General features: G+C 42.9%; 1 protein-coding gene across 1 annotated transcript in view; it reads right to left on the bottom strand.

The window, feature by feature from the left end:
- Positions 1-21,020, bottom strand: part of ANO1 (anoctamin 1) — a 71,596-nt gene extending 50,576 nt beyond the window's left edge. Inside the window, 1 exon segment of the mRNA XM_019615483.2 lies at positions 20,895-21,020. Within this exon segment, the coding sequence (XP_019471028.2) occupies positions 20,895-20,952 (58 nt within the window). The 5' untranslated portion in view covers positions 20,953-21,020.
- Between the last annotated feature and the right edge of the window lie 6 nt (positions 21,021-21,026).

The following is a 21,026-nucleotide window of genomic DNA, read 5'->3' as shown; positions in this document are numbered from 1 at the left end:
AAAAAGATTACTCTCCAAGGGATGGAAATTTGTTTCATGCCAATACAGAAGCCATAGAGGAGAAGCAGCAACAATGTGTGGGACTAGATATTGCTATTGAATTTCCTGGTTCTATAGCTTGTAAGAGAGCATATGTGACACAAATCGGAGTGGACTTGGTTAGAGAAAGCTAAGCACAGGATCATAGAACGACTGAAGTTGGAAAAGGCCTCTAAGATCATCAGGTCCAACCCACCAACCCATCCCCACCCAAGCCACATCCCTAAGTCAGATCTCCTGAGTAGCAGCATCCTTCAAAGAAGCTCCTCAAGCAGCAAAGAAGAAATACAAGAGTTTTGTACACCACTAATACTCATCTCAAGGATATTAGCGCCCTAAAACAGTGGATGGTGACTGCATCTTCAGATAACGTAGTTATCTGAAGAAATATTTCAGCATTACAACATGCAACAAGTTTCTAAGTCTGTTTTCTTGACCTAATTTTAGCAGGAGGCTGTCTTCTCTTTACATAAAATTAAGTCTTCTTTCTTATTATCATTCATCTCTAATTGCATTCTTCTAGGAAGTATATATAAAAGAGATCGACAATTTATATCCTTTATTCCTTGCCTTGCCTGCAGGGCTGATTCTTGCCTGCGAAGCCCAAGTGACTGTAGACAGAAACATCACAACAAGACCACTCCTGGCAAGGTGGTTCAGCAAAGTGCTTCAAGAAAACTTCAGAGAGCACAGAAAATCTTTTTGATTAATGCTCTGAGATTGTAGAGGCTTAAAAAACACAACAAAATTGCATTTCGTAGAAAACCTGGTGCTCTAACATTAATGAAAATTGATGCAAGTATAAGCTGAGATATGACTTGACTAGGCACAAAGCTGAAGAGTGTCAGCTCTCATGTGAGAAGATACCTACTTAGACTAACGCTGTCACCCCGGAACATGACTTGCCAGCTGAAAGAAAATACTACATCCAGACTGTGTAGCAATTCCTACAGTACCCTATCAGGACCCCCTTGGAAAAGAAACTATCAACTGCTTTTTCTGCTAATCTCTCTGCTTACTAATGGAGCCTCAGGGTCTTGGAAGGGACTTGGCCTGTGACCTTTTAAACAAGATTTAGGAAGCCAAATGCCAAAATCAGCCAGTTACGAAAAAATCTGCATCTGAAATGCTGGTTTTTTTCATGGGAAATAATTATTTGCTGGTTTGACAGACAGGATTGTATCTTGCTAATCTTGAGGCTTTTTAGTACTTGTATCCTGTTTGACTCCTCTCATTTTGCCTATTTATTTTGGAAATTTATGGTGTAATTCCCAGAGGTTTGGATGGCATATCGCATACCCACTTCAATTAACAGTGGAGTACTGCTTAAATATGGAAACGCAGTAGCACAACCTAAGTGGAGGTGTGCCTTAGGAAAAGAGGGAGGAAAAGAAGATGATCTGCATATATCCATGTATATGCAATTAATTCAGCCACACTAAATAGTTGTAAAATTTACAAATTGCAAAACATTGATTCAATTCAGAAAATAAAAATTTGTAGTTAGTAATGACCTTTAGAACTCTGTTCTTCTGAGCAGAGCCCTGTTGCTTCATCAGGAACTGAATGTAACCAAAATAGGCATGCTGGTAGCTTCCTATTAGTCACAGCCCTCATGGGTGCAGAACTTGCTGTGACTTTGAGCAGGGATGCCAAGTGTCTGCTACTTCGAATGCCTCAATGTCCCCACCATTGGCAAAATGCTCAAAAGCAAGGGTCTCTGGGTTGACTGTTCTCGAGCTGGAGTCTCTCTCTTCTGGTTTGTAGAAGGATACACATAGTTTTTACCATTTACTAACATTTCTGCCTTCTCCTTACTTCATAGGTGACAAAGTAAAGGCAGTTTCTGTAAAGGTTCCAATGACACCGAAGTTCTCAAACTTTTCAGAACACGTGAAACATAGCCAAATACGTGATAATCCCCACATGGTCAAGCAGTTCTTCTGTTTTCTAAATCTGATCTCTTGCCTAATCTGCTTTAAGAAATACCTCCTCTCACAAACAGAACTTACTGTCCACAGCAAGGACATGTGACTCCCTCTACTGAAACAGGTAAGGATTATTAGCTCAGACTCTTCTGAGTCTTTATACTACTGCCTTATGATGATTCCCTCCAAAGAACAGTTCTGATTTTTCTCGTTTGGTCTCCAGAAAATCTCACCCGCTACATCAGCTCTTCTCTCACGTGACAGTTAGGAGAGAACCCTCTGAACATATGTTCTTTGGAAACCAAGCAGAGATTGGTTTTACTGCAACTACAATTCCAAGTTGCTGGACTGTTGGAGACTCTTCACAGTGATGTGAGAAGCTGCCATCGCAATGCAGCTGAGAACATCTGCTAGCAGCACGGGTGTTCTCCAAATAGAACAGCACATATTTAAACTGTGCCAATCCAACCCATGGCTAACACCTTATGAATAAAACTACACTGACTGGCCATCCTGTGCTCAAAAGCAACAGGACTTCTCAATTTCAAGGAACATCCACAAAAATATATTTCCTATGATTGTAATTCCTTTGCAAGTCCATCAAGCCTCTAAGAAAACTGGCGTTTTCTGCTCAAACACAGGCTGTTCCTAATCTTCTCCAGAAGTATCAAATGCTAGCTCTGTCTAGCATTGCAGACATTACAGGGCTCCTTTCTTCTATGTCAGTAGATCGCAGCACAGCTATCCATCTCTGAGGCACATCTCAGAAAAAGGCAAATTTTAGATTACACCAAGCAAAGTATTTCTGGTGAAAATCAAAGAGCAACAGCAATGATCCTCTGGGAATACATCTCACATTTTTCGTCACCCCTTTTCCAGAAACATGAACTCAAATCTAAGTGGAAGCAAAATGACTGGGAGGAGCAGTGGTAGACGGAGAAGCTTGTTTTTCTAGAAGATGAAGAAAGAAATTTAATGTTTTAAGCTAAAAAGCTGTAAGCTATCTAGATGTATTCCCTTCATTACTTACTTTCCCCTTATTTGGGTAGTTAAGCAGCCAAAGGGCAATGAAGAACAAATAAAATGCGCATATAACCACCTTAATGTTTAAAACACTCATAGATGGTCCAGAGATGACACTGGATCCAGAAGCATGCCTGAGGTTCAAGTCGGCAATGGAGGAGAAAAAAGAAAAGAAAAAAAGAAAAAGATATAAACTATTTTTATAACAGTAGTTGAGAAATTTATGAATGAGGTTCTGTGATGTAGTTGCCCAAAATAGCAAAGATTTGGACATGATGACCCTGGAGTTCCTGAAAGCAGCTGGCACACAGGCCGTATGTGCACAGAAGGTTTCCCACTGCTTCCATCCCCCTCTTGTAACATGGACTTTTCCCTTCAAGTTCCAAACAAATATCAGCATTAACATAAGGAACCACAGAACAGGGCAAGGATAATGAATGTTTCCCTACGTACAACAATTCTACCTAGAAAATGTAATGGAAATTTGCAAACTCAGTAGGAAATGCTACTCTTGGACTACTTTCTTCTAAGATGTATTTTATTGGGTTTCTTTTCATTTTTTCCACTTTTCTCTCAGCTTTGTATGATCTACACATTTCTTGCAGAAAGATGCCCCAGACTGCATATGGTATGCCAACTGAGGATTTTCCATCCCTGAGAAAAATTGTATCACCATCTCTTGCCTACACCACTCAGTTTTTTCCCTCCACAACATATGATGTTGTAGATTTATGTTTAGTTCGTGACTCCCAGATCCTTTTCTGAGGAACTGCTCTTTATTCAGCTAATTATTCCGACCCAGATGAAACAGTCTGCGCATGTCTGGTTCTCAGCCGAAGCCATGGGAGCACATCCTTTTCCGAGAAGATAAGCAACAACAAGTCTGTGGTTTAACGATGTAGGATTTAAGGCTGCTAGCACCAGATCCAAAACTCATAGTCACATAATACAGAATGCAGAACTGTGAAATACACTCACTGTATTGCTCCAGGTTTTTCAAAAAAAAGTTTTTGCTCTGGCAATATTGTATCAGCATTAGTTCAGATCTGTTACCAACTGTCCTGCCATAGCCAGCCTAATGTTGGCATAAAAGAACAGAGCTACTGCTAACTCTTGCTTGGGTGCTTTGCTGAATTTGAGAGCTGCACATGCTCAAAGAAAATCACACCAGTACTTTGTGTGATCTGATAGCACATAAATCCAATATCTAAAATCATGGAAGAAGGGCAAAAGTTCTTTCTTGACATAGCTTTGTAGATACTGGATGAGATTCTTTTCTGTAAACATAACAGTACATCTGATGCAAGATAAGAAAGAGAACTTACAGCGACACATACGCTAATTACACTGAAAAACAATCATCACTCCAGAACAGATAATACTGAGAAATGAATACTGAAGGAAACTTCAATGTACTTCTTAGATAACTGTGGTACTTTAAAACTGGATTCTGTTCAAACATTTGAAACATCTCAGTCCGAGATCTACAGATCAGGTTGAGAATGTGTTGATGTGCGATCAGATTTTAAAATAAATACATGGTGGAGCAGAATGCAAAAAAAGATTATTGGCGTTTGTTGTTGTTGTTGTTAAAAAAAAAAACCCTTTCTTTAGTTAGAACTCCCTTTATTCAAACAGCCTTAAAACCACTTCCACTTCATGTAAGCTAAATCCAGAATTTGCAGTAGCAGTGCTTAACAGGCAAGCCTGCAGCCTGGATTTGCTGAGATGTGTGTTGACTCGGTGCAATGTGAGTCGTGGGTGCAGCCTGGGTGAGACTGCTGGCTCCTGCTCTAACCACTTGGCCATAGGGCCTTCTTTACACAGAAGCTGAAAATAAGTAAGTAAAATTAAGGACACAAGACACCAACCATGGGGGAAAACACAAACCTAAGCATGTTTAAGCAGGCGATTTGCCTTGCTGATGCTATGTGAAGATCTCTTAGGTTGGAAAGGAGTGATTCATTACTGAATAATTTGTAGGATCAAGCTGAAGTGTTCCTGAAAGAATCTGTGTTCCATTAATGATAAGGATGAGGTACACCACCACAAAGCAAGACAGAAATGTGGAATACAGTTAATTATATTCCTAACTAGCACTAAATTATTTTTCTTTAACACCCTTCATCAGAACATCACCTATGACATACCTAAAAAGACTTCTTCAGTTTTTCTAAGACAGGAACTGAGTTAAATAAATGAATGCAAGAGCCACCACAGGGAGAAAAAAAACCCCAACACATTATTCCAAAAGCAACAGCTATCAGTCCCTCAATCTACGCAATAAAGAATGCTAATGTGCTACACTTCTTTTTTGCTCTGCAGACAAACCACCATAAGCAGAATTTCTCACTACTGTGCAACAAACATTCATGTGACTTTGAGAGCCTCTGGTTTCACAAAAAAGCATACGATAATTTTCAGAATACCATGAAAAATTCTGAAAATGGATTCAACACAGTAACTCTTTTTTTCCCCACATTTCCAGCTACATTTCCTGTACTGTTACCTTAAAAATTCAGAGGAAAGCCCCAGCCAGGGGTATGAGGAGCACAGATGGATGGACCACTCCCATGAGCTCTACAAAGAATTAACAAAAAGATGCAGAGTAAAATTTTACACACATATAGGCTATAGACTATAAAACAGTATGTGCTCTCAGGATTACTCCACGTGACCAAGCCGTGCCAGCTCCTATGGTATATGACAAATTTTGTTTTTATGGTAGATTGTAAATGAAACTTACCATTAAATTTAAACACTTTGGAGCTGGAGAAGATCCCATCTTGCTTGTCCATCCCCAAGAGAGGATTCAATCACACTGCTGGGCAGAGACCAAGCTTGCATCTAATTGCTCCAGGGACAAGTCCAGGACGTGAGCAGATCCATGTTTTTGCACAGTACTACTCACGTGCCCTGCATTACATACATGCCCTGCAAACTGCAGCTTGTAAAAGGGAAGCAAATTAACCAGCAGCTCTCTTTAACACAGCCAACCTTAAGGATATCTGAACCGAGGGCACAGCTTGGGGCATCAAAGGGGAGACGGGGCACTTTCAGTTGCAGACATGCACGGGCTTTCTGCCACCAAAATGTCCCCACTCCATTCCATCATGTTATTCTCAAAGCAGCTGCTGCCCACTGGTGCTGCCCAAGTGTTTAATTACACTGGGTGTGCATTGTGAGCCTGCTGCTGCCTCTGCCTCGCCACAGAGAAGGGATGTGTTTGTACAAACCAATCATCAGCACCAACACTGGAAACACGTTACATGGCAAGGCCCGGCCTCTGGGCTAGGCAGCATGATGGCGGCCATCATCCGCAGCACAACTCTCAGCCCACCTCTTCCCTGGCACAGAGGTACCTCCTCACTGCTTGGGCCTATGGTCAAACCCCAGGGAGGCCTTGGGACCCTTCTGCAAGCACAGCATTTCTGAAAAACCCTGAGCAAGCGGCACATGAAATCTGAACATGTATTACTGCAAATGTTGGCTCACCGTGCCCTTGCCTTAAGAGGTGAAGGAATCAACTCTTGTTTTCCTTTTCAGGATGTAACATCAGCTGGTACCAAGGAAAACAGAGGTGGAAATACTTCTGTAAAGCCTTTCCAAAACATCTGCATTCACATCACGGATGACAGAACAAGTTCACACGTTGTATGATGCAGGGAGCAGACAAGGGATTTCTCCCTTCGGGGCAGACATTTTCCAGTGAAGGGGCAGCTGGTGTTTTCTCCAATTACCTGCATGTTTTCACTCAGCTCCAGTAAGTGGAAAACACTAATAGGAGGACTTACAAATCCTACAGTTTATAACTCTTCCGGCCCAAATCTGTTACTTGCATACAAAAATCGAGCAAGACAGCATGCATCTTCTCCTTCTCCGTAACAGAGTTCCTGGATCCCCTGCTGCAGGCTCCTAGGCAGCAAGCCCAGCTCACACAGAAGTTTAAAAATAATAAAAAAAAAAAATCAGAGCACCTCCTAAGTTATAACTACAGCTTTAACTACATTCCACTTTCATTATAATTTTTCTTTCAGTTGCTCTCTTTGGCCTGTTCTCAGTGACTGCCTCTTACAGACGTTTCCAAACTGTAACACATGCTTTAGTGACTATCAGTTTCACTTGCTCTTTACTTGACTTTTTCCCCAGCAGTAAAATAGGAGTGAACAGTCTATAAGTTTCTCCCTCGTAAAGCACTGTACAGCAAGTTTAAACGACAACCTTCTCTTCATCACTTTTGGAAAGGCTCAAAGAAGCAGTGGGGTAGCATGGTCCTCCTCCTGGATGGGATAACTAGGCTATGGAAAGCCATAAGAGAAGACACCACAGAGAGCTGTGAAACAGGATAGAAGAGTGGAAGTGAAACATTAGCAATGTCAGACATCTGTCTCCCATTTCGGTGAGGTTATAGAACACTCATAGGCTCCAAGTGAGAGCTCTTATCCAAGCTAGTAGACTGCTCTGCAATGGTCTTTCCTGGGTCACTTAAACTCTCTCAATTAATAAATGAGCTATCTGCAATTGCCAGTTACACACTCATCTGTTAACTTTCACAAGCAGCTGGCAAGAAATGACAGAGCAGTTGTTTAAAACTGGAAGAATATTACATAAGTTAGTGTTGAAACAACAGTGTCATCAATTCCAAGCACAGCCAAAGGCTGCACGTCCCAGACCTATAAGTGATCGAGTGTTTCAGCAAGAGGATCAGAGAATAGCTTTTGGGTTGGAAAGGACCCAAAAGATCATTTAGTTCCAACTAGAATGGTGAGTGCAGAGTAAAGAGCCACAAGAGGGTCCTAGAGAGGACAACCACACTGCCCTGAAGAGCTGAGGCCTCGTGGCTCAAATCACAAGACTGTGATGTTTTACTGACCTGTGGGTTCAGAAACACTACATTTACATCCCTTATGGCCCGAATTCATTTGGGGAGATGCAGCCTGAAGGAACACTCCAGTTTCCCCATGGTGGATATGTATGCCCTTCAATTTCAGTAATTATTGTAATGAGCATCTATCTGCCACATCATGGAGGCACAACACATCTGTCTGCTTAAAATGGGAAGCTAGAAGAGAGCATCTTCCCAGGTGCAGCCTCTCCGGATAGCTCTTATGTTCCTGTGGTGGTCTCTGGAGAACTCTGGTTCCTCCTGCTCCTAAGCTCTTGTTCTGAGTGGGAAGCAAGCTGCTGCAGCATAGCTGCCCTCCCTACCTCTGGTCATCCCCGAGAAAGGAAAAAAAAGAGAAAAATCTGGATTCCTGTAAGCAGATCTCTGGGGCAACTCAGAAATATCATCTTTTTCTAGGGGACACTTTGCAGAGCAGGGGTGCTTGTGTTGCTGTCATGTGTGTGTATGTGTGTGTGTGTGTGTGTGTGTGTGTGTGTTGTTTCTTCAATGAGTGTGTGTGTGTGTGTGTGTGTGTGTGTGTGTGTGTGTGTGTGTGTTTGGTTTTCGTTTTCTAATATAAAAGGGTAAAAGGGTAATAGCAGAGAGGAAAGAAAAAAAGAAAGAAAGAACAGACAAAATTAAACAATCTACCTTAAAATAAACTCTGCAGTATTATCTGTCTCTTGTCAAAAGTTATTAGTGAATAAAAGTGACAGACTGTATCCTAAGATACATCCCATGTCCAAGCGACATACCTAAAACTTGTCAGAGACTTCCCTCTGTTGATGTGTCTGCTTATCCTTAGTGCCCACACTTCTTTCATTGCTGTGCATTCTTGTATGGTGGAAGCACTTGATTTATTCGCTGAAAGGAAGAGAATACTTTTTTTCCCCACCTAATTTTACTCTTCTGATTCTACAGGTCTTTGGTCCTCGTAAAACAGAAAAGCTCGACTAAAACCAGACTCCACATAATTATTTTTCCTTAAAAATAGAGTCAATAAAACTAGCAGATGCAAACAAAAAATGGAAACAATCTATCAAGTCCAGCAAACAGGTCTTCCTTTGCTGCACATTCTTCACGTTAAAAAATTACTAGTGGTCAGTATTAAAACCAGACAAATTGCACGGTGCTTTGGGGAATAAGGAGATAAAACAACTCTCACAGACAAGTTACAGGAACAGATGAACAAGATGTTGCCTCAGTCCAAGCAGCAGTTATCTGCTGCGAGCTTGGTGTCTGCTCTCCATCCTTCACTGAATGTTGCAAGCAGGGTCTCTGTCTAACATTCCAAATCAAAACTGAAAATTCAGACCCAGCCAACTCTGGGGGTTGTTTGAAAAACTGAAGTTCAGCCACAGCTTTGATGTGGTTGTGGACTGGGTGCATTCCCATGAAGTTTTAATTCTTGTTGAAGCTGGAGAAGGGTGGAGCAAGGACACTCAGTACACTCAGGAGGAGAGTTCTATCATGAGGGCAGTGTGGAAAGGGTTTGCTATGTGGTGGCATGTACTATACAACCAGAAACATTCAGAGATGAAAAAAATAGTTGAAGAGTTGTAGTTCCTGTTAAAATAAACTTTAAATGAAAATTAAAACAAGCTAATAAAGTGAACTGCAGCTTGGACAGATTGGGAACAAACCAACTGCCTGGTTTTCATCCATGCAAACAAAAGAGGAACATGCAAAGTCACCACGATCCTATCTTCATTTCTTAACAAGAAGCCATCCCATCACCAGACCCTGCATCCTTGTGCTGCATCGGAGGGTCACAGAAGGACACCATTCTACAGCACTAATGACAGGAGACAGTTCCCACAATGCCCACCTGGTTGATGGAAAGATATTATCAATTTAACCTTAACCTTCATTTAGACAACAAAACACAACCTTTTTCTTTTGTTTCTTCATCTATTTGTTGTTGGGAAACAACATAAACTGTGCCGTCTTCATATTGGCAGCACCCACTTTTATTTACGTTTAATGTAATGCAACTTCTGTGCTGCCAGATAACAGCTACACACTTCTTACCCATCTCTTTGAGCAGCCCATAGCTTGAAGTACCTGCAGGTCACTCTGCCATTTTCAACTGCTCTGCAGAGCACCCGAATATCAGTAGAATGCTTCTTCACGATATCGCACCATCCAGCTGCACAGCCAGTCTTATTCAGAAAGAAGATGGCTCATGGCTGAGCCCTAAGGAGCCCCACAGTCACAGAGGATTTCAGCTTTTGATATTGTTTAGATTAAAATCTTATCTGCCTCCGTGACTTCGATGAAATTTTTGTGTTCTGCATCAAAGCCAAAACTGGCAAACTAAAAACAAAGAACTTGACACCTACAGCCTCCAGTACACAAACAACGGATTGTTTCTATAGAAAATTAGAGAACAGAGAAACTGAAGTAACTCAAAAAAAAAAAATCCCTAATTTTGTAATAAAGGCCACATGGTCTGCTTTGCTGAGCACAGAACTGGAAAGGTATAACCACTGGCTTTAACTAAGTATTACTGCTGATGCCATCCATGGCTATGAGCCATCTTCCTCCACCTCAGGACATGTTCCTGGGTCTCAGTCAATGGGAACTCCAGGAACTCACCTTACTTAAAAGAACATACAGAGAATTAAATACTGAACACTTGCTCAGATCAAACACTGAGCAGGCTTGCTTCAAAGCAGGAACTCAGGAGAAATACAAAAGAAAACCAACACTATTGCTTGAACTTAAGATGTTGAACTTCAGTCTCTTATCTATACTCATTTAAACCATTTTGGTTTGGGTTGTATACAGACTTACTTTGTACTTCAAATTTGGAAAAAGCTCCATAAAGCAAACACCTAATGGAAATGGCATGTGGAAGTTAGATATTACAAACATCTTTTGTGAGATTTAAACCAACACTACACCAGACTCTGAATTCTAACCTAATTTGGTAACAAGCCAATATTCTGGTCACCATCTTACAAACAGCATCCCAAACTCAACTTGGTCCCCAGAGCCATCACAATAAGCAAAAAGTCTCCGAAAAATAGCCCTGGGATTGAAAGTTCACACAAGGAGGAGCACTTGCAAAGGCTTTGGATGCAAGCTGAAATCCCACTTAGTTACAAATATTTTATTGTGGAAAAGGATGTGGAAACACAAAATAAGTTAAAATGATAAAGAGACCTGAATAGAAAATCTGTGGTTATAAATGGAACAGTTGCAGTAAGCAGATAGTTCTGTACATCCACATCTGTTCCAGTTCAAAGCAGTTCATGTGAACCAGGGGAAGAAACTATTTTTTCTTTTAGCTCCACTGCTCTGGACCTATCTGCTTCAGACTAGGGCAGGGATTAGGAAGAAGGAGAAACCACCACTGGTGCACTGGCTCATTGTTCAGGGTTTTAACGAGATGGAGTAGTCCCTGCAAATCTCCCATTGCTTTCCCCTCTCCCCCCATTTAAAACACTTTCCAAAGAGAGCAAAAGCATTTGCAAATACTTAAGGCAATTAAAGCTATTTGTTTTTGCTAAAAACCAAGACATTGGTAACTTAACAAAACCTCTGTTTTTGCTTCTCTACTCACAGATAGTTTCTGTTTCACAACTATCCCTTCTGGGGCCACTTTGATGATAACGTGGGAAAAGCAGGCAGAATAGCCAAACAGGGAAATAAATATATAAAAATAGCAAGACTGCTCCAGAACTCATTCAGGTTCCAGAGGAGCTCAAATTTCCTGCCTGTAGATGTCTGAAACGCTTTCCCTCCATGCCCAAGTTCGGTCTCTGTTTCTGTGATGCCCTGTTTTCTCCCCTTTTGGGATCTTAAAAATAAAATAGTAAGAAAGAAAGAGTCTGGGAAAAAGATATGGTGCAGAGAGCCATGATATCAAACTTGGCACAAGCTGAAGTCAGCTGCCCATTATATTGACAACGACACCAAACTCAAGAGGAAGGACCCTGCTCTGCAATAATCTGGTTATGAGAAATCAATATTTTCTTACTTCCATGATTAAATGACAGCCTTCATACACCCTTCACGCAGTGCCTGATATTTAAATGTCTTAAATAAAAAAATAAAATTAAATTAAAAAAAAAATTAGTTGTTCACACAGAGGTTGAAATACATTCACTAGGGTTCCTGAATTTATTTTCCACTTGCAAAAACATAAAAGCTTCCCGCAAGTGAGTCTCTGTAGGAAACTCCTGCAGCTGACAGACCACATGCACACGCCAGTCAATACAAAGTAATTGCTGGACTGGAATCAATTGCAGGCTCCCAGGAACTGCTTCAACTGGATTTTACTTGAGAGATTTAGTGCTGTAACTAGCGAGATGCTGAGCTCCTCAGATACCACTAGATGTATGCATCCTTGCCAAAATGAAGACAGATGGTAAAGCTCACACTGAGACCTAGAGCAGAGCTCATCAGAAGCCACCCATGGGGCTCGGGACCCTGCGCATTGCCACCTTCCATCTTCAGAGAAGATCCTCCACATTCTTCTTCCATGAAATAATTCTCCAAGCTCTCAGAGGGATGCCTAAGTAAAGGAGTAGGACTTTATGGCAAAATACTGCTCACACAGAATGGCAAACATCTATAGGTTTCCCTCAAAAACCGAGGGGCACGGATGCTAGCAAGACAAACAGTTGCCCACTTTTCACCAAAATCAGGTCTATTTGCCTGCTTAAGTGCTTTACTGGACAAGGGCCAGAGGGCACAGCAAATTGCAGGATACAGCCCCTATAAACTATTCTGAGAAAATATACTGAAGAGAAGAAGGGAAAGCTTTCATTAATTTATATTATAAAGACAACAAAGATGTTGTTTTGGAAACAAGAGTCTGGCTGTTTTAACTGGAAATTTGCTAGCACAGTGCTACAAGGACAAAGTTTAAAAAATAAAGTAATTCATCCGCCACTTAGAAACCATTAGCCTTAAAAGACAGATTTGATGTCTGTGCCTCTGATATGATACTAGGATGCTTAAAATCTAAACTCAAATCTATTTCTGCTGTTCCATTGATAACTGGTATGTACTGGGTTGGTTTTTTTTTTTTAATTATTATTATCCAACTACTTAGTTATCTTGCCAGATGAACTTAAATGTAGCAAATTAATTGATAATACTCCAATTGCAACACACAGAAAACAGGCTATTAGAGTGGTATTGATGTGCACAGTTATCTTGCTGTAGATGATCAGTTGTTACTCTTAGTCATTCATTCCTCAAGGAAAGCTCTGGACTGCATGTTTAAAATATAAATTATTTCATTTAAACTGACATGCAGCTGTCCCCTGCAAAGTAAGCAGAAAAGAGATCCAGCATGGCCTGATAAAAACTCAACTCTGGACAGTCTGACCCCATTTAAGAGGGGGGTAGACCCACACCACTGTTTCTTCCACTCCCACCCACATAATACATGTGGCTACGCCCCGGGCAAGCATTATGAATCCATCAATGAACTGAAAAGACAATTCTTGCTTTTGTTACCTGCCAAACCCCTAAATTCAACATAGTAGTTCCTGGTATATAAAATAAGTTCTGCTGCAGCAAATGGAAATGATGAGAAAGGAGGCAGTGGGCTCTCCCAGGGGCTCCCTGAAGGCTATAAAATCTTTTAAGATCAATGGCTAAATATTTTGTACTTCTAAAGCACATACAGAAGGGCTAGGACAGGGTGTCTGCACTCAGCCTTTGCCTCTCAGCCTGGTTTCCCACCACGTGAGCTAAAGGAGGACACGCTGCACATCCTCCCGTACAATTGTTCAGTAACAGGCTCTGTTCCTATTATGAGAGCCCAAACGTCCTCTGGTGTCTCAAGGCACACAGGGTGAAATAATTCTACAAAGTGACTGAATTTGAAATACCAGTCTGAAGCATAGAAATAGTTGTCCTTGATAGATGAGGTATGTCCTCTTAATGTACCTAAAGATGTTCTCTCTTCTTTTCCAGCCAGTCTCAGCTACCTGCCAAAGGGGTTACTGACAGCAATTGTGAAGAGAAAATAGCACTTCAGATCTATGTCCCCAACAGTGACAACACTAAACCCTAGCAAGCTGTTCATACACAGACTTAAGGAACTGACGAAGACAACTCTGATGCCCGCATCCCTGGAAAACTATGACATTGCAACAAGATATTCTGGACTCAATATTCAGAGAATCACTGAATGGTTTGGGTTGGACAGGATCTTAAAGACCATCTAGTTATGACTCCAGTGGACAGGGACCCCTTCCATTTGATCAAGTTCCCCAAAGCCTCTTATGAAAGGCTTTCATTTGACTCAAAGTAACTGTAAACATGCATCCAGATCAAAGGTTGTTGGTTTTGGAAGCTTTGAGCCGTTTAAATTAACAAGATAGTAAAGAGTGAAGAATGCAAAGCTTTGGCAATAACCAACTGAACAGATCCCAGAAAAGCATTCACATTCACCAAACAATCTCACAGCAGCTCCAAGGACAGCTGTGGACGAAGCTAGACAGGTACAGTTTATAATAAAAAGAGGAAGAGGGGAAGGAAGTAAAATTTCCCTAAGAAACAATACAGATATGGCGCACAGAAATGAGGCAAGCATATGTATTGGCAAGGTCAAAAGAGATACAGGGATAGCAACAGGAGCATGAAGAATGTAGTGCCATCTCCTACTACATACAACATCAAGTGTTACACCCCAAGCAGACCGCACAGACTTTCAGTAGAGCTGAATTGAATGTATTTCATCTTTGGAAATGAAAATGAAGGGTTTCTCAACTTGTGTCTTCTATACAACCAGTTATTCTGATTAAAGAGGGAAAATATGGAATATTTTGACATTCACCCTGCATTACTCTGCTCGGGAGAAAGCCCACTTCCTGCATATGACACCAAACCAGTCCTATTAGCCACACCATGATATGTGGATACACTAAGCTTCAAACAGCACAGATTCAAACTGTTCAGTATGCCTTATAAGGTGCTTTTCCTATTTAATTTACATTATAATATACATTATACCCCGAAACGTGCAGATGTCTTGCTTCACAACAGAGAGGCACTCCCAAGCTATGCCATCATAGAATCTTATGTTCTGGGGTGAGAAATGATGCTTAGCATGTTTTAGATCAGATACTAGACATTTCTCAAAAGTAAACAAAATTACCACACTATGATGCCACGGTACAGAGCAGCCTTAAATTCTAGTAGGCAATCAATCACCACAGAAGGAAGATCATTTCCCAAAAAAAACCAATAACACTAATTTATTTTCAGATCTGTTTGATTCAAGTTTATGATTTGTCTGGGACATGGAATCAACAATATGATGAATTGAATACATCTCCTGGAAGACTAAATTTATTAAAGTACATTGCTCGAGCTGATTAAATGAAAGCAACCATTGTTTTGGACATCGGCTTGATCAATAGTAGAGATAATGCTGGAGAAATAATTAACTGGAACCTCACTTGGATTTTATCATTTTAAGGATAAACTAAGGTGATCACTTTTTCACTGCCTCTTCATACACAAGGCCTCTGCAGCACAGCCCAGAGCCATCCCTGCCTGTCCTCATCCCCATCCTTGTTCCACAGCTCCCACACTCAGCTGGAAACCAGGACAAAGCCTGGCTCCAAGTCCTCTCTCAGTGTCTGGGGCTCAGCTCTGTTTATACTCCCGTGAGCTGAAGAATGACGATGACTAGTAGCTATATAGATAAATAAAGTATATTAAGTCACAGGAAGTAAAAAGGGAAAACTATTAATTTATTTTTAGAAACCTGTTCTTGCCATTCATCAAAAAAGAACATTCAAAAGTATGCAGCAAGATACAAGCATCTGGCTGAGGTTGGCTGACCACATACCAGCATTCAGACTACACACAGAGCCATTTTCCTTCTTTGGGCCAGGCGGACCTGGTGCCAAAGAGCACAGGACACGGACAATAATGGGGCAGTTCCAGCAGACCTGGGGAACGGCCTTTCCACCAGCACGCTACAGCTGTGTGGGCATGGCCTAGGCTTCCCATCCTTCCAGTGGCACCATAGCCAATTCCTCCTTTTGGATACACCATGGTACCACCAGTACATCCCAAACCACTACACCCATGCCATCTACTAGCAGCATCCAAAACTAAATACAGGGGAGAAGACCTTGATGCCTAGGTCAGCTCCTCCAGAGGCAGGCAAACGTTAACGTCAAGCAAAACCAAACACATGATGTATTGTGGAGCTGGATGCTCAATTCCCCAAAACTGAGCAGCAAATGCAGTACACCCACACAACCCTTCTTCCCCTCCTATTGCCAAAATAGCATGCATACATCAGTAGAAAACCTTTTCAAGACAATAGTGCCACAACACACTGTGATGAATTTAATGGTATTTGCATAAAAGCTTCCATCTTTTGCAGTCTGCAGTAGATTTTTTTCTGGGCAATCATACCAGAAGCATAAAGTCATGCCATATTTTGAATCTATGCCTGCCAAAATCCGGGAAGAATTGCAAAGCACACTCATTGACATATCCTGCAGTACATTGCCAGCCAAGGCGCTATAGTACAAGTGAGCGGACATAAATAACGGCACAAGATCCACTTCTGCCACTCTTTTTACACCAAAGGAGCAAAAAACCAACACGTAGAGAGAAGCTTCACCCCAAAACCTACACATCAGAGGTCTTATTCTTCTCAAAAATTATAGGACTGACACTGTATCGTGTTACAGAGCTTTCAGGTGACTCCAGAAGACTCAGCATTCATTACTTGCACCTTCATGATATTGCTGAAGTCAGTAACTGCTCGATTTCTGTGTTTACTTTTTCAAAGTGCACCCTCAGTCTGCACTTTCAGTTGCCAGCCTTTTCCCTTTTCTACTGAGTGCTGTAAAATGTGTTTTTCTTTCCGTGGGCAGTTTTCCTTGGAGAACCTTCCTTATCACACACAGATGCATATCACATATTCCAAGTTTGTTCTGCAAGTGGTGCATGAGCTGATATCAATAAGTAAGTACATGAGGCAACACATTTGCAATGTGTTTAGAAAACAAAGGGCTTCCTCCTTGTAGTGTATGCTCCCTCTGCACAGGATACAAACAGTGGGAGAGGTAAGGCATCAGGACCAGGAGCACAGAACTTGTAACCATTGATGCCAGGATATAAAAAAAACTAATTTATAAGACATAAAAGGAACAGTTAACACCTGCACACTACTTAACCTTTTCACAACAAGTTTCAGATTTTAAAACTCCCTCAGAGCTCTTACAGTTGTGCGTAAAAAGTCACAGACTCGTGTCAGTTTACAAAAAAAAAAAAATTGCATATTTTGGAGTGCAGTCAGAGAGGACAATTTTGGTGATTATTTATATTATTAATATTCTACTCAGAGGAATAAGAATGCACAAGCAAGCTCTCGCACTGACTCAGAGCTGCCAAGAACAAATCAAGTATGCAGATAAGGCAATGGGCAAAGATGCTGCAAGGAGATGACATGGGATCTCCATCCTTCCATCAGGTCAGATCAGAAATAGCTTCCATAGTGGCTGGAAGCACAGACTGCCAGGAGAAGGCTCTGAGATGGAAACTGGAAGAAGAGGGAAAGCAGCAGAACGTGGGGCAGCAGTGAGGCTGAGAGCCCTGGGGACAAGCCAGCATGGCAGAGTGCAACATGGAGTGTGTGAAGAGCAGGGATATGGCCTAGCTGTCCCAGGACAGTGGCTGAAAGAAGGCGAGAGAGCATGGGGATGGGCCAGCCTCCCCTGCGGGCTGCAGCACCACTCTCAGAGGCATTGGGCTGAGGGTAGGAAACTGAAGGCTAAGCCAAATAAACACATCTCTTCTTCCTGTGGGTGCACAGGGGCAGGCCTGGGGCAGAGGCTGTGACTAATGCAGCTGAGGCTGCTCTGCTTCCTGCGCCTGGGAGCGGGACAGTGGCTTCTGAAAGGCCTGTGCGTGCCATAAATTACCTTGTGTAATAACTGAGGCATCGCCGTCTTCTCGTTCTTCAAAGTGCTGGAAATAGGCTGCAAACTGCTGCTGACATCACCCTGTGATGTGACAACAGCCCAGCAGCTGGCATGGGGCGGCTTAGCATCGCAGAACGTGGTGGTGCCATAGGTTCCCACTGGGCATTCCTAAAAACTGGTCACTGGTACAACCGCCTGTGGAACTTACCAAGCTGAGGGCTGACCCATGCAGTGACTGAACAACTGTGTTGAATGAAGCAGGGAGAGATGAGCGAGCTCAGCGCTCCTCAGCCTTTTGCACAGTAATGCTCTGAAGCCTATCCTGTCTGCCACAGTCCCCTCTGCTCTTCCCTGCCCGCAAAGCGATCCTAATTTAAAGCCAGCTGTATTTTCCAGCCACAGCACGTCCCCAAGCATTTCCTTTTCTCAAAATCGCCAGAAGCCAAAGGGTGTAATTAAAATCAAAAGGGATGTTTTTGCCTTCTGGATGCCAATAAATACTGCCCCTTCCCAGGGCTGCTCTCCTGCCTGCTCACTCTGCCTCCTCACTCCCCATCCCCTCTACATCTCCATAGCCCAGCCACAGAAATTAATAAGTTATTAGTACAAATTAAAATATTACATTAATGATGTACGTGAGTGCAAGTTACAGAGCTGGAAAAGAAGTCCTAATTAAATCAATATGGTTATTAGTCCCTTGTCATCGCTGATTAATTATTAGCTTAATATGCTTCATCATTTTTGCTGTTAATAGAATTGTTGCAGTGCTACCACACGGAGATGGGTGCTGCAGAGGAGTCGATGGAGCCGTGCTGGGGGACCCTGCTCAGGCATGAGTGAAGTAATCCTGAGAAAAGAGGGGGAAACACCTCACCTTCTGGTACAACAGCCTGATCACATAAAAACTCTCATCGTTTTCAAAGGGATCCAGCTGTTCTCTCAGGGTTTTTAACTGTTGATATGCAGGGGGTGAAGGCACGACTGTGCCAAGCTGCACCCCAAGCACTTGTCCCAGTGCCCCCATGCCTTACACCGGCAAGATGATCTATTCTATGTCTTTCCTCAACCAACACACCACTGCCTTTTCAGACATTTCTGCCCCAGCCCCTTCTTGACACATCCTGGTTGCCCAGAGTGCAAGGAAGGAGCAGGCAGCAAGTCAGGAGCCACCACCTTCTGTGCTTGGGGCTGTGGGCATGGCAGGGGCCGAGGAGCCCCAGCCTTTCCTGCTACCTACAGAACCAAAGATAACATACCGAGGTCACCAGCCAGCTCATTCCTAGAGAAACATGAAATAGTCTTTTGGGCATAGGTAACTCCGGCTGTATGGGAATACACCACTCCTTCACATCTTTCTCTCCTGCCACCCTCCCTCTGATACAAGCTTTTCCTAACTCTGTCCCACCCCAGCTGCCTGCAGCAAGGCTTTCTAAGGATAAAGACCTGGTGCAAGTACGAATCTCCACCTGACCCTCCTCCAGCAACAAGTGCAGAACATGACTGAGGACTGACCAGGGCTAACATTGCACTGCAGCGCATGGATCCATCATGTGACTTGACAGGAGCTTCATCCCATAAACAGCTTCACAAACACACTCTTTGGGATAGGATACCAACAGGAATATACATGTGCTTCCAGGAGCAAAGCTGCTCCTTGAACTCACTAACAAAGCTGGTGCACGGTGTTTGTGCTGCTGATGGGTGATTCAGAAATTAAACAGAGAATGCCACCGCAAAGCATTATGCTGAGTTCCTCACAGATAAAGTGCCACTTGAACTTCCCAGGACTCGCCCTACTGCTGCCATTTCCTCGGGATAAATGGCCACTTGCACAAAGCCAGAGTTTTGCAGTGCCAGTTTTGTCCCTTAGCCCTCCTACAGCCATCCCTGGTAACACCTCAGCCTCCATTCCATAACCAGCACGGAGGACTTCCACCTCCTCCATTCAACTCAGAACACAGGGCAGGCAAAATTCAGCAACCCCGTTCCCCAGTGCTGATCTGCACAGCCCGGCTGCGCCGTGTCACAGACTCAGAACCAGTTCCCTTGTCCTCCTGGTTGCTCCACCAGCCCATGGCTTACAGAGCATTTCAGAACTGGGCTGAGCTCCAGATGAATGTTTGGCCATGTAACGAGGAGACTCCAGGATAACGGTTTTCATGGGAATCCAAAAAGAAAGAGTAAAGAAAAGGACTCCCCGCGCTATTTTTAGCCGCAAACAGAAGATTTGGAATTTTGATTGTAAAGTATGGAATTCATAAATGGTGCCACACTAAATTTACTCCATTTGTATACAATTCTGCTGGATAACCAAGGAGGTTACAGCGCATTCCTGGTTAGCATCTCAGCCTTAGCATTATAGCCTCTACACCAGGAGAAAAATGCGTTCAGTAAATAATGCTTCTGAAATTTGTGCCCCAGTGCATGCACATGAGGATTTTCTGCACGTGGTGCAGAATATGTGCATGCATGATATCTTCTACAAAGATGTGTGTGTCAGTGCATGTGTGCACCCGCAGCCTCCAAGCTGGGATTTATTTCCAGAGCGAAGCCAAGGAAATTCCCACCCCCTACCATTTAAGCGCTTGGCTCTTTGGCTCAAAACATTCTGCAACTTCTCAGCCAAGGAATGTATTTTCCCTTTCCAATATATATAATTTATTTTGCTGCACACATTAGTTAATGATTCAGAGACACACGATTAAGCCAGTGCTGTGAGGACACTACTGACTGGCTGAGCAGACCCATTTCATTTTGGGAGACCTTTTTTGCTAGCCTGCCGCGGCACAGCGTGAACTGACAGCAGCCACCGAATCAAGGGTTTGTCTCATCTACTTCGTACTCCAGCAATTTTTCATAATTAGCCTGGCTTCCTGAGGCTAGATGAGCTTTTAATTACTACATTAACGTAGATAAAGAAGACTCTATGCCGCTCTACACTTCTGGGGGGTGGGGTAAGAACACCGTTTTATTTCCCTACTACTTTGCAGAGATTACTCCGGGATCCGTAACACCGCTCGGCACCCCGCAGGGCAACACCACCCGTAACACCGCTCCCGCAGCGCGGCGCGCCCCGCTCTCCTCTCCCCGCCGCACACTTACGTGGTCCCCAGGGCGCGGCGGCAGGCAGCCTGCGCAGGTGGATCTCATCCTTATCCATCGCCCGTCGATCCCCACAGCCCAGCTGCGGTACCAAACTCAACTTGCCAGGGTCCCTCCTCCCTACCCCTCTTT

Source organism: Meleagris gallopavo, chromosome 5 (genome assembly GCF_000146605.3).
Source record: "Meleagris gallopavo isolate NT-WF06-2002-E0010 breed Aviagen turkey brand Nicholas breeding stock chromosome 5, Turkey_5.1, whole genome shotgun sequence".
Classification (NCBI taxonomy): Eukaryota; Metazoa; Chordata; class Aves; order Galliformes; family Phasianidae; genus Meleagris; species Meleagris gallopavo.
This window is presented reverse-complemented; position numbering and strand designations above follow the sequence as displayed.